Raw genomic sequence first — 19,982 nt, forward strand, 5'->3', positions numbered from 1 at the left:
CCAAGGGAGCTGGCGTACAGCTTCCAGGTCATGTGGCCAGCATGACTAAGCCACTTCTGGTGAACCAGAGCATCGCACGGAAACACTGTTTACCTTCCCACCAGAGCGGTACCTATTTAGCTACTTGCACTTTGATGTGCTTTCGAACTGCTAGGTTGGCAGGAGCAGGGACTGAGCAACGGGAGCTCACCCCATCGTGGGGATTCAAACTGCCGACCTTCTGATCGGCAAGCCCTAGGCTCTGTGGTCTAGACCACAGCGCCACCCGTATCCCATTCAATGGCTTACTGATGCACTTAGGTGATACATAATGCACTCGTTTTATATATTTATCTGTGTTTGCCACTTTATAAGAAAAAACAAAGCCATTTACAGCAACATCTTTATAATAATAAAAACCATGAAAAATAAAACAAAATCAGAGGCTTTCAACTAACTATTAAGGAAATATGTTTTCTTAATTGCCTGTGTTTGGCAGCACAGAAAATTGCCCAGCAGGCTCTAAAAGGTTAGAGCGTAAGGTGTCTGCTGAATCTCTATCAGCAGAGCATTCCACTTATTTGCCACAACAAAGGTGAAAAACTTTACTCACAGTTGGATGTTAGGGGGGACAGGTAAATTTCCTTCCCTAACTTGATCACTTAGGGCCCAATAAGAGTCCATCGCAAAGTACACATGCCAATAAGTACCAGAAAGGCAGGTGGGAAGCAGCAGTGACTGGTGCTGATGAAAAGTTCTTTCTAAAACCATTCAGGTGTTATTGCTGCCTTGCTTGTCCACCAGGGCAGGTGGGGTGCTGCCCCACCAACCTCAGACTGCCCTGAGCCACCCCCACCTGTCAACTTCCTCTTCTTTAGTCTAAGTGTTGCCCCATCACAGATCCCAAGGCAGATTGCGATAACCAGAACAAAGAATAGCACTCATGAAACAGAATAAACAAGAACAGGTAAAATAACATAACTAAAACTGCAGAATGACACATACACCCCGGCAGACTAAATCAACATCTCACAAACGCCGGAGCAGATAAATGTGTTTTAAGTTGATGCCAAACTGGAAAATGAATGGGCTGTGGAACTCCTTGCTACAAGGAAGACACTGTGTCAAAGAGGTTAGCAATTTCTGAAGATGAATTAGATATCAGTAGAAAACTATGCCAAACTGCCACCATTTTGTGACTGGTTCTGTCCGTGGGACACCATTTTCTGACAGGTGGGGCTAGTAATTTTCAAGGCACCTCAGGTGGGCCCTATGGAACCCCTATTCTACACTGGTTGGCAGTGGCTCTCCAGTCTTTCCCAGCCCTGTCTGGAAGTGCCAAGGTTTGAACCGGAGACCTTTTCCATGCAGGAAAAGGGCTTTTCCACTGAGCTATGACTGCCCTCCACCTGCCTTTCAGCTATTGTGATTGTGGGTCTGTGTCATCCAGCTATCGTTCGATCGCATGTGCTCCTTTAAAATCAGAAGCACAAGTCAAGATCTTTTCCTTTTGGATCCTCTCCACATGGAGCATAGTTCACATCTGTGTTCAATCAAATCAGCTGCTAAAATGTCACAATGCTCTCATTCACAGGTAACACAGAGAACATTTAGCTGGTAATAAAACAACCTAGGTATTAGAGGGGAACAGCCCTTCAGATATACAGTACTGGAAAGTACTTGGTAGGAAAACTCTAAATTGACCCCGTGCCACGGGCTTTCCTAATGATGGATTGTGAAATGAGAACATCTGAGCACATAAGGGCAACACTCAAACTGAAACCATTAGGAAACCCATGAGTGAAATAGCCCGCGTCCTTTCATGACAAGCTGATTCCATTTGCCATTCCTTTAATGTTTCTTTAATAAATGTGTGCCACACTTTAACACAATTGCATCTGTGCCTGAGCCAGGCGATGCAGCGTGTCTCAACCTTGGTGGGCCACATGCCTGGAGGGCCTTTAACTTTTGTAAGCTTGTGATGCGCAGTATATATATTTTTAAGAAAGGGTTCTCACTGTACTGCACATAATTAACAAGACTTATTGGTGATATCTATATAATATCCCTGCAATGTTTGCCAAGCATTTTCATGCTGCCAAATTGCAACAGCTTTATATATATATTTAGCATTATAAAAAGATGTGGCAGGCCAGAATAGGACCAGCTAATGCACATCTCTACAGTCTATTTTAATCAAGACAATTATTGCCATCACAAATACAAGCAATTTCACAATTATTGAAGATAGTTATTCATGGTTTGTAAAGCCCCAGGTTGAATGTACTAAAGTTCTACTTGAATCAACAGGAAAATAATTTTAAAAACTAAAGGCCAGGGGCCACCATTTTATCTTATCTATTAAATCCAGCCTCTTTAGAGAGATGATGGGAATTGTAGTCCAATAACATTAGGGGCAGCCACAGTTTCCCTTCCTAGTCCTTTTTTAGCATATATTGATAGATAAAAGAACTAGATGTTTGTTTTAAGACCACCACAAATTATAAAATCCCATTCCTCACTGTCCACTTTAGCAAATAAAACACCTTGATCCCTCTGCTCCACCCCAACATCACAGCTGAGATGAATAAATTCTGAGGGCAAGATTTCCATTTCTACCCAGTTAAATCCCATTGGAAGGGAATTTCCAGGGCAACAAAAGCCACGATGAATAAAAACCACTGGCAGCACTGCTCATTTTCACAAGTGGCAGTCATTGCCAGTGCCCCGTGTGGAGGTAGTAAAATCACTTCATGAAAAAGCAGCTTTGCCAAATGTAGGTAGAAAGTCGGGTCTTGGAAAGTAAGTGTACACTGAGACAAGTTTAAGATTTTTTAATATGTTTCAGTATTTAGGGTATGCTATAACCTAAGTACTTATATACGGGTGCCAGTAAAGTTTGGGCAACTACCAGCAATTTAACCTTCTTTTTTTCAAACTGGCAACCCTGGTGGCTACGTAGGCAAAGTGTTAAATTCGCAATCCACAGAAGGTTGTTCCAAAGTCAATGCTTTTCTTTCCAGTACCAGTGTATATTGGAACAAGCAAGGACTGCAAAAATGTGTAGCTTTTCATGACCAAATCTGAAACAATATCAGATCGTTCTTCACAGCGACCACTATTTTAGAACACTTGGTGACAGCTTTTAAAGATATTTGCACAATGTGTGGGTTTTCAGCTCTGCTGGGCTTGCATGGAGAGACCCTGAGGTACTGACTGGAGTACTAGAATTAAGACTGGGGATACCCAAGTTCAAACTCCCCCTCAGCAATGAAGCTTCCTGGGTGACCTTTAGCCAGTCCCTGCCTAAGCCTAGCTTACCTCACAGGCTTGATGTGTGGGTTAAAATATGGGGCTTAAGTGTGGGGGGACTGCACACACTGCTCTCAATTCCTTGGAGGAAAGGCATGATACAAATGGCGCCCGTTGAGTGGAAGGACAAAATGGCACCCCTTTCCCCATTCAGCACGCAAAATAATAGACGTTGACTATGACTTCAACAGCTTCCTTCGCTGTTCTAACGCTTCCTTAGAGGACACAGACCAGGCCGTGTGGCTCTCAAAGCTCTGTCCTGCCACATCTCGGCCACATCTGTAACTTACATTTAAAGCACTGTTATACCATATTAAAAGTCATGACTTTCCCCCAAAGCATCCTGGGAACTGTAGTTTGCTAGGAAGGCTGGGCGGGCGTTGTTAGGAGACCCCTATTTCCCTCGCAGAGCTACACTTTCCAAAGTGTTTGAGCGATCAGGGACCCACGCTGCCTCCCACCTGAGGCAACCACATTGCTCTGCCTAATCGCAGGCCCTGAACCTCATATCCCCAGTGAAACGAAAATTGACCTGACTACTTTCACTAAGCACTGAACAGCAGCGACCGGCCACTTCTATTACTCTCTGTCACCACGACCAATTTGCCTTGGTACCTATTTCCTGTGGGAAATCTCAAGCCACTGCAATAACCTCTGTTATGGCTTTAAAACAGTTATTTTTGTTTTAATTATTTTCTACATTTATATCCCACCTTTCTTCTAGCAAGATGGCATATAATTGGTTCCCAGAAGGTCTCTCATTCAGGCACCCACTTTATTTTAGAGTGTGCAAATTTATTCCCATTACCTACACAGGGACCCAAAGGTAAAAGGGTAGGTAAGAAAACTAACTAGATACATGTTATTACATTTTACATATTGTTACATGCATGTCTCAGCTTTCTCACATGATGGAACTCTGTGGCCTACATCTGGCTACAGTATTTTACCTCAGCCTAGATGCTGTTTCAAGGTCATGCCTTGGGATTTCCGCTCAGTTACTCCCCTACAGAAGTCAGGCCTTACCTGTTTATTTAGATTCATCTTAGGGCTGGCATGCACATGCATTTACATAACTTTTATATGAAATAGTTTCAGTTTATTTTGCCTACAGACCATAAACATAAAATACAGTACAGAGTTATTTAAACAAATGCAGCTGAGAAAAAAACAAAATATACATGCACATAAATTGTGCCTTTTAAAATAAAGCCAAGAATAATCAGAAACAGTAGGTACACACACACACACACACACACACACACACACACACAATTTTTTGGCTCAGAATTCATCTTCCCTTTAATAATTGTGGTCTAGTCTTGATGTTTACTGCAAGGAATTTGACTATATTTTCTGTAATCTCAGGGTTGGGGCCTACCATTCACTACTGAAACAAGTAAGTCAACTGAGTTCCCATGTACATAACTTGATTTTTCATCACTCACAGCTCAGCATGTGAATGAACTACAAAGAAAAGCATTGGTGTTTGAGTTGTAACAGGTGATAGGAACATTCTGTCTGATGGCTTGTTTATGCACCCAACTAATCTCTTGATGGTTCAGAGGTTATGAATGTACTGCAAGGGAGAGATTGCCTTAAGTCTTCCTGATTACAATGCTAGAACTTCTATCCCACATTCTACTGTTCTGTTTACACTGCATTACCTGTTGCATTCTGGAACTGGTTTTTTTTTTTAAAAAAAAAAAATCAACATACCATCACGTTGTGCTAAATTACAAATGATGAGAAAGAACTGTATGACAGAATTTCAGCTCCAAATTTCATCCTATGAAATCACAATGATAAAAACGCCTGTAAACAGATTTGTTCCAGAAGCAAATGAACGTGGAAATAAGAGCCAAGCTTCCAACAGTTTTCCAAAAGTGGCATTCCAATCATGTGACAGATCATATAAAATGTGGAAACTACTGTATAAGCAGAATAAAGTCCTATCTGAATGCAGCCTGAGTCAGACCTAGAACAATATTGTCTACTTCAGCTGGCTGAGGATCTCATGCAAGTAAGTTTCCCAGTCTGCCACCTGAGATCCTTGCAGGAAGGGAAGCCATGGATTGAACTTCATGGACTTTTCTCCAAGCCACACATGTGTTCTGCTTTAGAATCATGAACCAACCACAAACCTATATAGCCTTTTCCTTTCATGCCAGGAGTCAATACCATTTTTGCCATCTGCCGTTGGTAATTGTTCTAACATAGTAGATCACTTCTATATTTTTTTAAAATAAAAAAAATCATTATATTTTCATGCTACAAATACAACAATGTGCCAATTTTGCTGAGCAAAGCACACACCTTCCTTCTGTGTTACTGTGAAGGTACATCAAATCTGACATTCCTGCTGCGTGGTTTAAAGATATTCTATGTTAAATCACATCCTGAAAATGTCAGAACTGATGTACCTTCACAGTAACATCAGTTACTATCCTACCCCCAACAACACTGACAAGTTCCTGTACTCGTCATATCTCGCCATTTATTCAGAAGAACATTCGAAAGGTTCTTCGCTATACTTAAAATGCCTGGCAGGCAAATGTTTCCAGCAGTGTAAATATATTCTATGAGATGATGCTACGAGATCGAGAGGTTAAGAGCTCAACAAAATAACCTACCACCAACAATACTCTGGTGGCTTGTTAGGGTTCAGAATCATGCAGAAATGCCTCCATTTACTGAGCAAGGAAGAACATAAAATGTTATGTGGCTGTCAGTGGGGGAAACTTCAACTTGAAAGCAACCTGCGAAAGCAGAAGGTAACTGAACCCATATGCAGGGCATGCCTTGTCATATTGCTCGACTGTCTGCCATTTGGCATAATGATCCCTTCCAATAAGCTCAGCATGTATTCCTGTCTGGAAGGGTTTGAAAACTGCTGTAAAGGGCACCTTATAAAAAAAGAGAGATCTAGATAGAACAAAGGGCTTTGCTGCTGCTGCTGCTGCTGCTGCTGCTGCACTGAATTATGGCGCAGTGGGCTTTAACTTCCACAGAAGAACATTGTGCATTAGTGTCTCTCAAGCTCTGCACTCAAAAGACCTGCCCTCCCCACCCCAACAAACAATACTTAAAAGCTGGCAGCACATAAAAGCAGCTGTAAATTTGTACAATCTTGCCCAGGAAGCACCTCTCCATGGCTGACCCATTGTTTGTTTTTTAATTTGTGGCTGAGTGACTAGTAACAATAACAAAAGCATTTCATTGTGTTATTATTTATATTTATTACTCTGCATGGCGCAATGCAAACGAGAACCGGATACTGTATTGAGGAACTTACACTCCAAGGTTTTTAGGCAGGGGAGGCAAAAGAGGAAGGAGATGGAAGCAGGGATAAACAGAAGGAGAATATGTGTTTATTTCATCCCACATGGTTAATTTCACAGCCAGGCACCATTCATTCATTCACTTAAAGTATTTTCACCCCCCTCTTCAGCTGAGTAGGCTCTCGCTGTGGCTTATATAGCATAACATCAATAAAAACAAGACAGTCCCTGCCTGCATAATCTAAAAGGCATGTCGCAAAAGGAAAAAGGGATGTAGAGGGAAGAGGTGTCAGGAGCTGGAGACAAGTGCAGGTCAGCAATCAAAGAAAAACACAGTGTCAGTGAAGTTAACTCTTTATTCAAGAAACCGAAATAGTGCAGGCCTGCTGACTCCGGCAACTCTTCCCAGTAGGTCTTGCTCCAACATGGCAGTTGCGAGGCTGAAGGTCCCTGCCTTCCCACCACTTCCTAAGGCTCCTCCTCTCCAGTGTCTTTCCCAAACAGTCACAAACTGCGCCAGCACACAACCCCACTCTGCTCATTTCTCTGCGTCTTCTAGGAAACTAGGGGGGAGGGGAGCTGCTTGCAGGAGGGGGAGACTGCTTGGCTTCTTGAGCAGCCTGCCTCTTTGTCTCCTGTCTCCCCTCCCCTCCAGCTTCTGCCTCGGAGTCTGAACTGCCCTCTGCCACAGACTCTTCCTGCTCACCAAACCCTGTTACCTCATGTGCTTCCAACACCTCCTCCTCCCAGCCTGCTCCTCCTCCTCCTTCTGAGCACCACTAACACTGTAATTACTAATTGCTAATCTATGGTGCTGCTTTTGAATTATGGTGTTGGAGGAGACTCTTGAGAGTCCCATGGACTGCAAGAAGATCAAACCTCTCCATTCTTAAGGAAATCAGCCCTGAGTGCTCACTGGAAGGACAAATCATGAAGCTGAGGCTCCAGTACTTTGGCCACCTCATGAGAAGAGAAGACTCCCTAGAAAAGACGCTGATGTTGGGAAAGATGGAGGCCACAAGGAGAAGGGGACGACAGAGGACGAGATGGTTGGACAGTGTTCTCGAAGCTACCAGCATGAGTTTGACCCAACTGCGGGAGGCAGTGGAAGACAGGAGTGCCTGGCGTGCTCTGGTCCATGGGGTCACAAAGAGTTGGACATGACTAAACGACTAAACAACAACAACAAAATCTATGGTGCAGCCGCACTTGGATTGCTGTGTTCAGTTCTGGTGGCCACACCTCAAAAAGGAGAATCAAATTGATACGGGGGCTGGAGTAACTTCTCTATGAGGAACATTTGCAGTGTTTGGGTCTACTTGGTTTAGGAGGAAAATGAGTAAAGTAGGAGTGTATGCAATTATGTACCGGGTACAGAAAGCGGATACAGAGATACATACAAGAACCCAGAGTCACGGAATGAATTTGAAGTGCTAGAGATTCAGTGAAGATAAAAGGATGTACGTCTTCTTCACACAGTTCATTGTTTAAACTATGGAATTTGCATCCTCAACATATTGTGATGGCCAGAGCAAAGGGCCAATGACCCTGAATACCAGTTCCCGAGAATTACAAATGGACTTGCCCCCAAGTCCTGCTTGTGGGTTTGCCAGAAGCACCCAGTTGGACACCGTGGGGGAAAAAACCAGAGGGACGTTTTCATCTGATCCAGAAGGACTTTTTATATGCACACATAAAGCCAGTTCTGCTGAACTGTGGCCATAATTCATAACTGCAGGCTGCAGAGTGGAAGTGTGCCCTGTTATAGCCTTGCTTGTTTTTAAAACTGATTAAAGGCAGTTTGAACGGGCGGTGGCAAGAAAAATGCAACACAAGTTTTTAGATGTATATTTCCCTTGTATATTTGGAATGTTATGTCTCTGGATTTACTTTTGCTGCAGCTGCCAGCTTGGAAGCCATTCTGGGTAATTCAATTCTGCTAATGGAAATTGGTTCCCGTCCCATAATGTATTGATTCAAGGTTCTTGGTGTTTAAAAGAGAAAGATGAATTTCACGTGTGAGAAGTTTTACGCATGTATCTTTCTCTTGGCTATCACGTTTCCAGTGCACTCCATTCCAGCCATATGTGCGAATAAGAGACAGCTGCTCACTACAGACAGAATATAGAATTCCATTTTCTCTTATAAGGGGAGCTACTGCTTTCTGCTCTGTTGTTGTGGTTGGTGAGCTAGCTTGGTCCAATACAAAAGACAGAAGGTGTGTGCTCCATATCGACTCTCTCCCAACAGAAATGGCAAATACTTTAAAATGCTGGTTTGCTTGTGTGAAATTTGCTAAGGACCGACAGGCCTGTCTCTGCGCAAAGGAACACAAATACAATCAGAAATGGCAATGGAAACCAGCAGAACATTACCGGGGCATTCTTGCTGAATTACAGTTTATCAGGCAGTGTGACATAGTGGTTGGAGTGTTAGCCTAGGAGACCAGGGTTCCAATCCCCACAGAGCCATGAAGTTTGCTGGGAGATCTTGGCCCAGTCACAGTTTCTAGCCTAACTTACCTCATAGAGTTGTTATGAGGATAAAATTGGGGCAGGCCAATGGGGTGGGGGAAGAGAAGAACCATGTATATGACCTTGAGCTCCTTGGAGAGAACGTGGGATATAAATCAATGTAATAAAAAGATAAATAAAACTGTCAATTGTGTCTTGAATTAATATTATGGTTTGTTTTCAAAATCACACTATGCGTCTGAGTTAGCCTACCAGCACAAGGGCGTTTTCGTTAGTGCCGACACGGCCTTGTTAACTGGTCACTGTAGTCATTTTGATTTCAGGTAATCATCACTTTCCATTCGTTTTGCATTTTATTTCCCCGTGAATTAACTCTTTGATATTCTGCCTCCCCACAGAGCTTGCCAATTCAGAATTGTACTTCCTGGATTTGATGAAGTGTATCTTCCGACATCTGATGAAGTCGTTACTCTGCGAGGTGCCACAAGACTCTTATTCTTGCTAAGGGCTAGTCCTCGCTTGTATTATTGATGTGGTAATTATAGTTATCATTTAATAGCTTGAGGGTGTTACAAATAGCAGGGGAGCAAAAATCCCCATATTAACCAACGGTAAATAAACTGCATGCATCAGCCTCTTACATTAACTATACATACATGTGAACTTAACTCTACTTCTAAGGCAATGAAGTACGTATAAAACATAACATTGTTTTGGATTAGGAAGGGAGAGCATCCGGATTCCTTGCAAATGAGGCCCGTGTGTGAAAGTTTAAGGTAACTAAAAAGAGCTGAAACATATACCTGTGCAGTACAAGCTGATGAATGCTTCGGAACCAGCACTGTTCCAAGCTTTACTCATAATACCAAGATGTGAAGAATTTTAATCTATTTTTAATGCTAAAGGACAAATGCCAACTTAGGTTATCAATATAGTGTCAACAGGAGCAAAACACTGACTGGTTCAATGAAGTAAGATTGGACCTTAGATACAAACTGTTTGTGGGTGAACATATCAGACGACACAGCAATTCTTCAAAACAGCTCTTGTTTATTCAGAGGCCAGAACAGAACTGAACTGAAGGGTTCAGCCAGCCTGCTTATATAGAGCTCCACTACAATGCTACAGTAGCAACTTTCTGTAACTAGCCAATCACTGAACGTCACTTTCAATCCCCTATTTGCATATGTGGACCTGAGTGAAAACTACCCACAGTATCCCCCTGCTGGCCCAGGGTAAGAATTTCAGTACATAACACAAACCATTTTCAGACACAATGCTAAACCACTGTTTAGTGTGACATAAAGAGCCAAGGTGAGCAGGGGCTTGTACACAACACTTTCTCCCCTATTCATAGGAGCAATGGACTGCTGAGGGACGTAATGGTTTGTGTGCTGAGAGAGGTAGTGCACTTGTTCGTGAAGCAGGGCTTTTTAGCCCCTCTATCACATGTCCCCTTTGCAGTTTAACAAAACCTTCTCCTACTTTGTTTTTGACCAGGCTGAAGACATGATTTGACCCCCTTTGAAATGTTTCTGGGGAAAAACCTTACACAGCTTTATATGCTGTAGGAAAGCATTAACAATGTGAAGTCAGAGAGGGCTGCGAAGAGGTCCCAGGGGCAGGAAAGGTGAGCTAAGCTACACAGTCCCAGTAGACAGAACTGAAGGCCGGTCGGCTAAAAAGCAGCCTATAAATAGCAATGTAAATAATGTAAATTCAGCAAGAAAGAAAGCCAAAAGCGGCCCAGAGGTGCAGCAGAAGGCTGAGGGAAAGAATGTGTCAGTAAACTGAGAAAAGGAGGGTTCAGTAAGAAAAGACCCCAGGGACCAGAAGAAGATGTGTGGTGCTAGTTGGAACATAAAGCAGCCTGGGGACAATAGACCGGGGCAGTAAGGCATCTGGTTGTGGATTAACGTCCACAAATGGAATTGAAATAAATCAACAGCACCCTTTGTTTATTACCATGTCCTCAGTTTGGTTTCTCAAATGGAAGGCTATTTGAACAACGGAATACCCATACAACCAAAATGTTTGCATATGATGCAGATGTTAACCATGTTCACAGATTTCAGATACATGTTGTTAGTTTAGGCCTCATGTTTGCTGTGGTCTTTTGTCCTTCTCATTCAATGGCTGCCCACCCCCCTCCTGTCAGCCTAAGGCAGATCCCAACCACATATCCAAATCTTCACTCTTGGGTGACATCCAATTACAACTAAGGCAGTGCCGACAACACTGCTACTACAACGGCCAACGCAGCAGTATGTAAGCCCCGCTCCCTCGGTAGACACAGCAACATAATGCAGCTGACCAATCTTTGTGTTCTCTGCCCTGCAGGTCTCCCTTACCCCAGTGCCTCTTCACACTGGCTTTTAAACCAAAGTGCATTTTGCACAGGCAGCCCTGTGTTCTGTAGTCCTTGAAGAAAGGGGCCTTTGCTTTTCAAGAGGAACTGATATTTATATTGTTTAAAATGTGAGGTCTGCGCCATTCTGAGAGGGGGAAGGCCTTTCCCAGCCTGACTGAGTTCGCTGTGGTACGGAGCACAGTCCTGCCACCACAGTTTTAGACTGAAACTAATGCAAACCAGCTGTGAGAGGGAATCTCCGGGAAAAAAGGGGACAACTAATTTTCTATGGAGGTTTTAGTTTTATGAAGCTTAAGCATCTCGGTGACAGTAAGCCAAGCACAGCCTCTCCGTCTCCCGCACTTTCCACGATGTTAGAGGAATCTAATGTTTATAATGTGCAGGGGTAATTTACATTTCTCAAGGAAGTGCTGGGAATTATACCACCAGAGCACATAAGCAAGTTTCAGAGGCAAGAACCTCAAGGGAATGCATGTAACGAAATACCAAAGCCTGTGTCAGTGAAACATCCAGTCATTACTGCTAATGTGTGCAATAAATATTGGGAGACGTTCTTAAACATGTACAAGTAGATTTATGCTGAATGTTCACATTAAGCAATGCACACCCCACAAACCCCCGGCATGGATTTATGCGTGTGATAGATGTTTCTTCACCTATGATCTTCCTTACTGCCCCCCCCCACCTCACAAACCATGCCAAAAATCTAGGTACTTTGTGCCAATGGCCACAGGCCAACATGCTACAGCAGTGAAACTTTTGTTGACGTGAGGCACAGACTCAAGTTATCAACCTGCCAGTATTAGCTGAGCTTTTCAAGATTGGTCCACCTGAAACATGCACTGAATGTGGTTAGGGAGCATGCTCGAACCTGGCTATCAGGGTTAGTAGCGTTAGGGTTTCAAAACAGGCCACCATACTTCTACAATGGGCTTCCTAAGTTTCCTATTGGTGCTAGAAGTTCAGGGTCTGGTTTTATCATCATTTTCGTAGTCTCTATTCTCCCCTCTCCACTGAAGCTATTTTTAAAAATGGGGATTGGATAAGACTGACCACTCTAACAATGTGATGACAAAGAAAAGAAAGGCTTTCCCTAACTTTTATTACCCTGTTCACAAACAACCACACACAAATAACTATCACAGAGAATGGAATGCGGCTTTCCATGTTTCATTTTGCTATTTACGTCACCTTCCACAAACATCCTTTTCGAAAACGTAATTGTTGAACCAAAGGACTGGACCCAGAGGTGCCCTCCCATTTGGAGAAGAGCAGTTTTTATGCCACACACAAGAGAAAAGTTAAAACTAAATTCAAATATGTTCGGCTTGTGCAACTGGCTGTGCAATCTCCTGAACAAGCAGAATCATGAGAACTGTTTCATAATTTCTTACAGTCCTGTGAGAATTCTTAAGAGCTTGCAGCTAGTATTTTCCTGCTGCTCACAACCCTGTTTGGATCCAAAGCACAGGGGCCCCTTCCAGACGTCCTATTTATGGTGCATTCATTATTATTTGTGCCCATGATTGTATCAGGACAGTTATACATAACTCCATTTTCAATACTTTGTGTGCCTACATCAGTTTTGTGGGGGTACATACTACTTCAGTCTCAACCAGTGCATGTCCTGTAGCTTCCAACTAAAATCCTGTAACTTTTTGCATCACAAATTGTTCTGGTTTATTTTCTGTTGTGCTGCACAGCACTTTTGTTGTGCTATAAAGCAAAAATGCAATAATGCAGGAACAACGGAGAAGCACTACAGAACAACTGATAAAGTGGAATCATGTGTGGATGATCCAATATAAATACACCACTAATACACTATTGTTAAATCAATGTCATGTTGCGTAATACGCCAGCCAACAAAACAGAACACTATAAAACAAACAGCACGAAGGGGCTCAGAGCTGAAAAGTAGCAAAAGAGCATAAAGTCCTTGTTAGTAAAGTCATTTAAATAATGCAGACAGAGGCCAGAGAGAAAAGAAATCCAGATAATACTTTACTGAGGCAAGTGAACAATGAAGTGTATAATTTTGAGGAGAAAGGAGAAGAGAAGCTTTGTCTTTCTTATTTCAGGCTTGTTCATAGGAGGCAAACATTCAACCAAAGATACAAAGGAAAACTTCCTCAGAACATCCAATCAGGCCATGTGCTACCTCAGCAAACATCATGCCACTATGCCTGGTTGCTGAGCAACACCACCTGCACCCCTCCGAGCTAGCTGACTTTAGCGCTAATCAAATTAACTCTTCAGTTTAGTGCTAATCAAATTAACTCTTCAGTTTCACACCAAATGATCTCTGCTGTTGTGCATCCAGCCGCCCCGCATCCCTCGACTGGATAGGACTAGCTGCTTCTTAGCCCTAAGCCATATACAGTGGTACCTCAAGTTACAAACACCTCGGGTTACAAACACTTCGGGTTACAGACTCCGCTAACCCGGAAGTTGTACCTTGGGTTAAGATCTTTACCTCAGGATGAGAACAGAAATTGCGTGGCGGCAGCGCGGCAGACCCCATTAGCTAAATTGGTACCTCAGGTTAAGAACGGTTTCAGGTTAAGACCAGACCTCCAGAATGAATTAAGTTCTTAACCCGAGGTACCACTGTACAAGCTCTGCACCACCATAAGCCACGTGCAGAAAGCATCTGCATTACGTTAAGGAGTCAGCGGTACAGAGAAGCACAGGCAACTTGAGCAAGCGTGCCAAGCTACATGCTACAGGGAACACCAAAACGCCCAAGGCAATTCATGCCTTTCCTTGGTTTGAGAGGTCAAGTTTAAGGAGCACCTCAAATTGATTAGATGGGCACAGGGGATCGCTACTGCTTTCACAGCTGTTCCAGCACGTCACATCAAGACTCTCTGCTGGGTGGCCGACAAGACCAATCAAAATAAAGCTACGGGGCCCTAAAAGGTGTCACTAAAGCCATGCATGGGAAAAGAGTCCTTGCTTTCCGTTTAAGTGGCTTATGGAAGGCGGGGTGAGAGAAAGAATCCTGCCCCCCCCTCCCAGGTGTACTAAGTGTGGGAAAGTTCTAAGAATACATTCCTCAGTAGCAACTAAGGAAGGAAGGTCCCGAGGATCCCATGCAGAGCTTTCACCAGCACTTTGGAAAGGTAAATAAACCCCAGAGATGAAGAGCTAGTTAAAAAAACGGGGAGGGGCAGCTTTCTCCTCTCCTGAACAGCTAAAGGAAACTTGTTTTTGATCGGAAAAGAAGCTGGGAGTCTCTGGACAGTGTTCCAAGCTTAAAAGGAGCTGCCTCATTTATTTATTTTTTTAAAATTACAAGCACCAATGAAATAACATTCAGCGAGTGCCTATAATCCCAAGGGAGAGACAAAACTGACATTGAAGGTTACTTGCCTGCACGGAGCTCTTTGAATGCATACACCTTAAATATAAATTGCACAGAGGCAGGGAGGAATAGCCACATAGCATTTTTCAAACATCAGCATTGCGTACGAAAAAGAAAAAGTCCCTCGAGTAAACAGAACGGACATCATCCACCCCAAATTGGCAGAGAAAGTTGACGTAAGAGATTAGATATGAAAGCATTTTGAAAATAAGCACACCAGTGTGCCATTTCTCAAAATGATGTAGGAAATCCAGAAACTGAGAGTTGCTTGTGTCTATTTCAAGGCTTGGAGTAGCACTAGAAGGTAGGAAGGAAACACAACTCATTAGGGATGGGTGGCAGGAGGCAAATAACCTTTCCACTGCTCAACAAAGGACCCTGCCACTCTTGCCACAGTATGCGGCTTTGATTTATGTGCTCGCCTGCTGGGTTTAGAAACCAAAGGTAAGCCTAGTGGGTAGGATGGGGGAGACGGCACACATGGTTTCAGGAATACATATCTGCCAAGGTAACATCTGAAGGATGAGGATAAACAATATGAAAAGTAGTCTTTGCTAGAAAAGTAAGAAGGAAATTTTACATTAGCGAGTAAAATAAATTATGCCAGGTATATCATCTAGTTCTTACTTATTACACTGATTCTAGCATCTCATCCTGTGCTGAGTTAGGTACACAAGTCTACTCATTTCAACTAATAGCCTGTTCTGCTGTGAACTCACCTAATTCTGCAACTATTAGGGCAGATTACAACATCAGTAAAATACAGCATCGAGACACAATTGGGGTGGGGTGGGGGAGGAAATGGTCTTGTCCCAAACACACAGACCATAGCTTGCAAAATAAACCAGGCATGTTAGCATTTCCCATCAGTACACAACAAAAATTGGAACTGTTTGATGCTGCAACAAACTGCACAGCTACGTAAAGCCATACTGACCGTGCATCTGGTAGGTGTAGGGAGCTTGTCCTGACGTTGCGGTGCTGAAGCTAGAGCCATAGCTAAGGAACCCACTCTGCCCCGGCGAATGGCTCAGGCTGTCTTCTGTCTTGATGCCTTAGGAGGGCAGAGGGGAAAAAACCAAAGTTACGACTATGAAGCTACAGTCAAAACATACGCAAGCATTCAGTGCATTAAGGATTTCTTTTCTTTGACTGGGCTGTTTACGTTTCTTATACTTACTTTTTGTCTAATGTAAAGGGAAATATTTTGTCTAATGTAAAGGGAAAAAAAAATAATTTTTTTACATTTGTATCCCACCTTTTCTCCAAAGGGCTCTCAGAGCACCCTATGTGCTTTCCCCTAACCCAAATAATCCTCTCAACAAGCCTGCGAGGTTGGTTAGGTAGGGAGACGGTGACTAGTCTAAGCTCAGCTTCATGGCTGACCAGGGAGTGGAGTGTTCTTAATAGACTTCTGCATCAGTCCCATAACTGCATTCTATGACATACACAATAGCTAGTTGAACAAGAACGGTCATGCCATAGACTATTACAGTTCTCAAGAAAATGTACTTTAACATTTGTCTAGTGAAGACTGAAACTGTTCTCAGTTTGCTGACAGAGTTATGGCATCACAGTTTACTTTCCCCAGCTACAGCTGAAGAAGTTAGTGCTTTTTTCCCCTTAAAAAAACGTTTAGGGGTACTCTCATTTTCCTACTCATATTGAAATGCTGCCCCTCAATGAGACCAAACTTAAGATTCACAAAATATTTACGTCCCCCCCAGAAAAAAAGCACTGGAAGAAGTGAACATCTTTTGAACTTGGTTTTCACTCTCTCTTGCCTTTTTAAAAAACTGCTGCTGAAACCTGGGAGCCCCTCAAATCCTGTCAGGATATAAAGTGATCAACCGGATGGCTTTTAAGAGGAACAAAGAGCCAGGGGCTCTGTTTCTTCACCTACTTTTCCTGAGCTGGAATTTCACTGTGTCTCTTTCCTGATCAATCCTCTGCCACTTTTTGTAGGCCACACAACACAGTAGGCTTTTTGAGGACGAGAACCTCCCAGTCTTCCATTTGGATGACAGATGAGGGAGATCACTGAGGCATTCCACAGGTGGATTAAGCCCCCATAGGTCCACTTGACTGCTTCGATCAGCAGAATTGGCACTACTACAGGTAGCACATGAGATTACCCCACATGTGCCCACTCACCTGCTTCAATCGGCGGAATTGGCACTACTGCCAGGTGCCACATAATACCTGTTCCACATTTGTAATAATTTGATTGCTTTGATTACACTTTTGAACCCCTTGCCTATTGAAATCAAGCAGGCATCTTCACAGTACCCTTTTTCGGTGTCTGCTAAAACATTCCTGTTTAGACAAGCCTACCTGGATGTATATAAAGTTTAGATAGTTTTGATCTGTTTTAGTTAGTTGACTTTTGATTGTTAGGTTTGTGAATTGTTCTTGGTTTTACTGTTTTGTCTTTTGTAAACTGCTTTGAGATTTGTTTTTTGTTTTTACAATCAAGCGGTGTATAAACTTTATAAAATAAATAAGCAAATTCCAACCTGGATTTCTATGACTGTCCAAGAGCTGAGGAAGGTGTATGTGCATATGTTGGTGTTGTGAGAAATGTGTGTATGTCTCTTGATGGGTTGTGAGGTTTTTGGCAGTTCAAGTCCCTGGGTGTCCTGATGAATGACTTTGATCGGGAAAGGGATAGGGTTAGTGATCTTGCTTCATTTGAGGCTTTCTAATACCATCAGCCATGGCATCTCCAATAGGTTAGGAGTGGCAGGTACAGTACTGTCTTACAGAGGTTCTGCTGCTCCCTGGAGTACATGCTTTAGAGCAGGCATGACCAAACTAGGCCCTCCAGCTGTTTTGGGACTACAATTCCCATCATCCCTGACCACTGGTCCTGTCAAAACTAGGGATGATGGGAGTTGGTAGTCCCAAAACAGCTGGAGGGCCAAGTGTGGCCATGCCTGTTTTAGAGGGTAGCCATGGGTGACTAGACCTCAGCACTCTGGCTGTTAAGCTGCATTGAGCTACAGAATTTAATTCTATCCCCAATCCTGTTCAATATATTTAGGAAGCCATTTGAAGCAGTCACCAGGGGATAAGGAGTGCACCATCATCAATATGCTGATGGCATCCAGCTCTACTTCTGTTTCTGCTGCGTCTGGTGTGGCTGTGCATGTGCTGAGTCAGTGCCTGGATGCCATGGTCATGGTGGGCTGGATGTGGGCCAGTAAGTTTAAGCTGAATCCTGACAAGGCAGAAATCTTTCCTAAAGAATGCTCTGATTGCAGACACTATAACTGGTGCCACTAAGCAACATCAGAATGCAGGGGCTCATAACACAGTCTTCTCCACCTCCAATCCTACCCACCAGTAATCTGGCAGGGGAGCACATGTTACAGTAACCTCTTAAATTTAAAAATGGCTGGTGGTCTGTCATGACCCAGGGTGCAGTTCAGATCCTCTACATTCTCTAGGAAGGAAAGTGAGCTCATACAAACTCCATGCAGCTGGATGTTTACATGATGCAGAGAAGTTCACACTCATTATCTGGGGATGGAGGGGGTCAACCTGCACCTCTCTCGTGCAAACTGCATTTTGTTTTGGAATCGGCGAGAGTGGGGCACATCTCACTGAGAGCCACGTATGAGCTCAGAGCTAGTAGTAAAATTGTCCCCCGTAGCTTATTTGCAACCGTTTAGATTGAGGTTGAATCCTGACAAGACTGAAGTACTGTTTTGGGGGGACAGGGGGCGGGCAGGTGTGGGGGACTCCCTGGTCCTGAATGGGGTAATTGTGCCCCTGAAGGACCAGGTGTGCAGCCTGGGAGTCATTTTGGACTCACAGCTGTCCATGGAGGCACAGGTCAAATCTGTGTCCAGGGCAGCTGTTTACCAGCTCCATTTGGTACGCAGGCTGAGACCCTATCTGCCTGTGGACTGTCTCGCCAGAGTGGTGCATGCTCTAGTTATCTCCCGCTTGGACTACTGCAATGCGCTCTACGTGGGGCTACCTTTGAAGGTGACTCAGAAACTGCAATTAATCCAGAATGCGGCAGCTAGACTGGCGACTGGGAGTGGCCGCCGGGACCACATAACACCGGTCCTGAGAGATCTGCATTGGCTCCCAGTACGTTTCCGAGCACAATTCAAAGTGTTGGTGCTGACCTTTAAAGCCCTAAATGGCCTCGGTCCAGTATACCTGAAGGAGCGTCTCCACCCGCATCGTTCAGCCCGGACACTGCGATCCAGCACCGAGGGCCTTCTGGCGGTTCCCTCATTGTGAGAAGTGAGGTTACAGGGAACCAGACAGAGGGCCTTCTCGGTAGTGGTGCCCACCCTGTGGAACACCCTCCCTTCAGATGTGAAGGAAATAAGCAGCTCTCTTCTTTTTAAAAGACATCTGAAGGCAGCCCTGTTTAGTGAAGTTTTTAATATTTAATGCTGTATTGTTTTTATCACTTGATTGGAAGCCGCCCAGAGAGGCTGGGGAAACTCAGCCAGATTGGCGGGGTATAAATAATAAAGCATTATTATTATTATTATTATTATTATTATTATTATTATTATTATTTGGAAATTAGAAAAAGAACTTCAACAGAATTCCCAGAGGTGCATTATCTTAACAGTAACACCCTATGCCACGGGTGTCAAACACAAGGCCCGCGGGCCGAATCCGGCCCGCCAGACCTCGTCATGTGGCCCGTGTAGCTGCCGCCGGCCGCCAGCCTTCACCTTTTATTCTCGGTTTTGGGGGGGGGTTTTGACACAAGGAAGTTTACATGGTGCGGCTCCCTACTCGCCTCCCCTCGTCGCTCTTAAGGACGTGGCTGCTGCTTCAAATGTCCCCGCGTCTCTCAACTTGCGCCTTCGTCGTCGGGGGTGAAGCGAGGCGGGCAGCTGGCTTCTCTCTCCCGCTCACTGCTCAAAAAGAGCAAGCGGAAGGTCAGGTCTCTCCGTGCTGCGGAGGGGGAGTCTTTCTCCTCGGAGAAACTTTTTTATTCCAGCCTTGGATCTTCTCCGGGGTGCAAACTCGCCCTGCGGGAGGCGTCCTCTTCTCCTCCGCGCTGGATTTCACCAGCGCGAGGCTTCCCTTCCTCTTCATTTTACCTCCCTCTCCATCTTTGCACAGCCAGCCTTTCCAGGACCGACGATGCCTGTGATCAAGTTGTTCTTTGGGAATATGGGGTGGCTGGTGGGGGGGTGTGAGTGGGAGAGAGACACGCG

At 44.0% G+C, this 19,982-nt stretch overlaps 1 protein-coding gene across 5 annotated transcripts in view; it reads right to left on the bottom strand.

Annotated features, from left to right (window-relative positions):
- The window catches only part of EYA2 (EYA transcriptional coactivator and phosphatase 2), a 131,343-nt gene that overhangs the window by 50,983 nt on the left and 60,378 nt on the right, over positions 1-19,982 (bottom strand). For all 5 annotated transcript variants that reach the window (XM_083508121.1, XM_083508120.1, XM_083508118.1 and 2 more), the window contains exon 5: positions 15,722-15,838. In XM_083508121.1, coding sequence (XP_083364247.1) covers positions 15,722-15,838 — 117 coding nt within the window. The remainder of the gene's footprint in view (positions 1-15,721; positions 15,839-19,982) is intronic.

Source organism: Podarcis liolepis, assembly GCF_965112155.1.
Source record: "Podarcis liolepis genome assembly, chromosome: 6".
Lineage (NCBI taxonomy): Eukaryota > Metazoa > Chordata > Lepidosauria > Squamata > Lacertidae > Podarcis > Podarcis liolepis.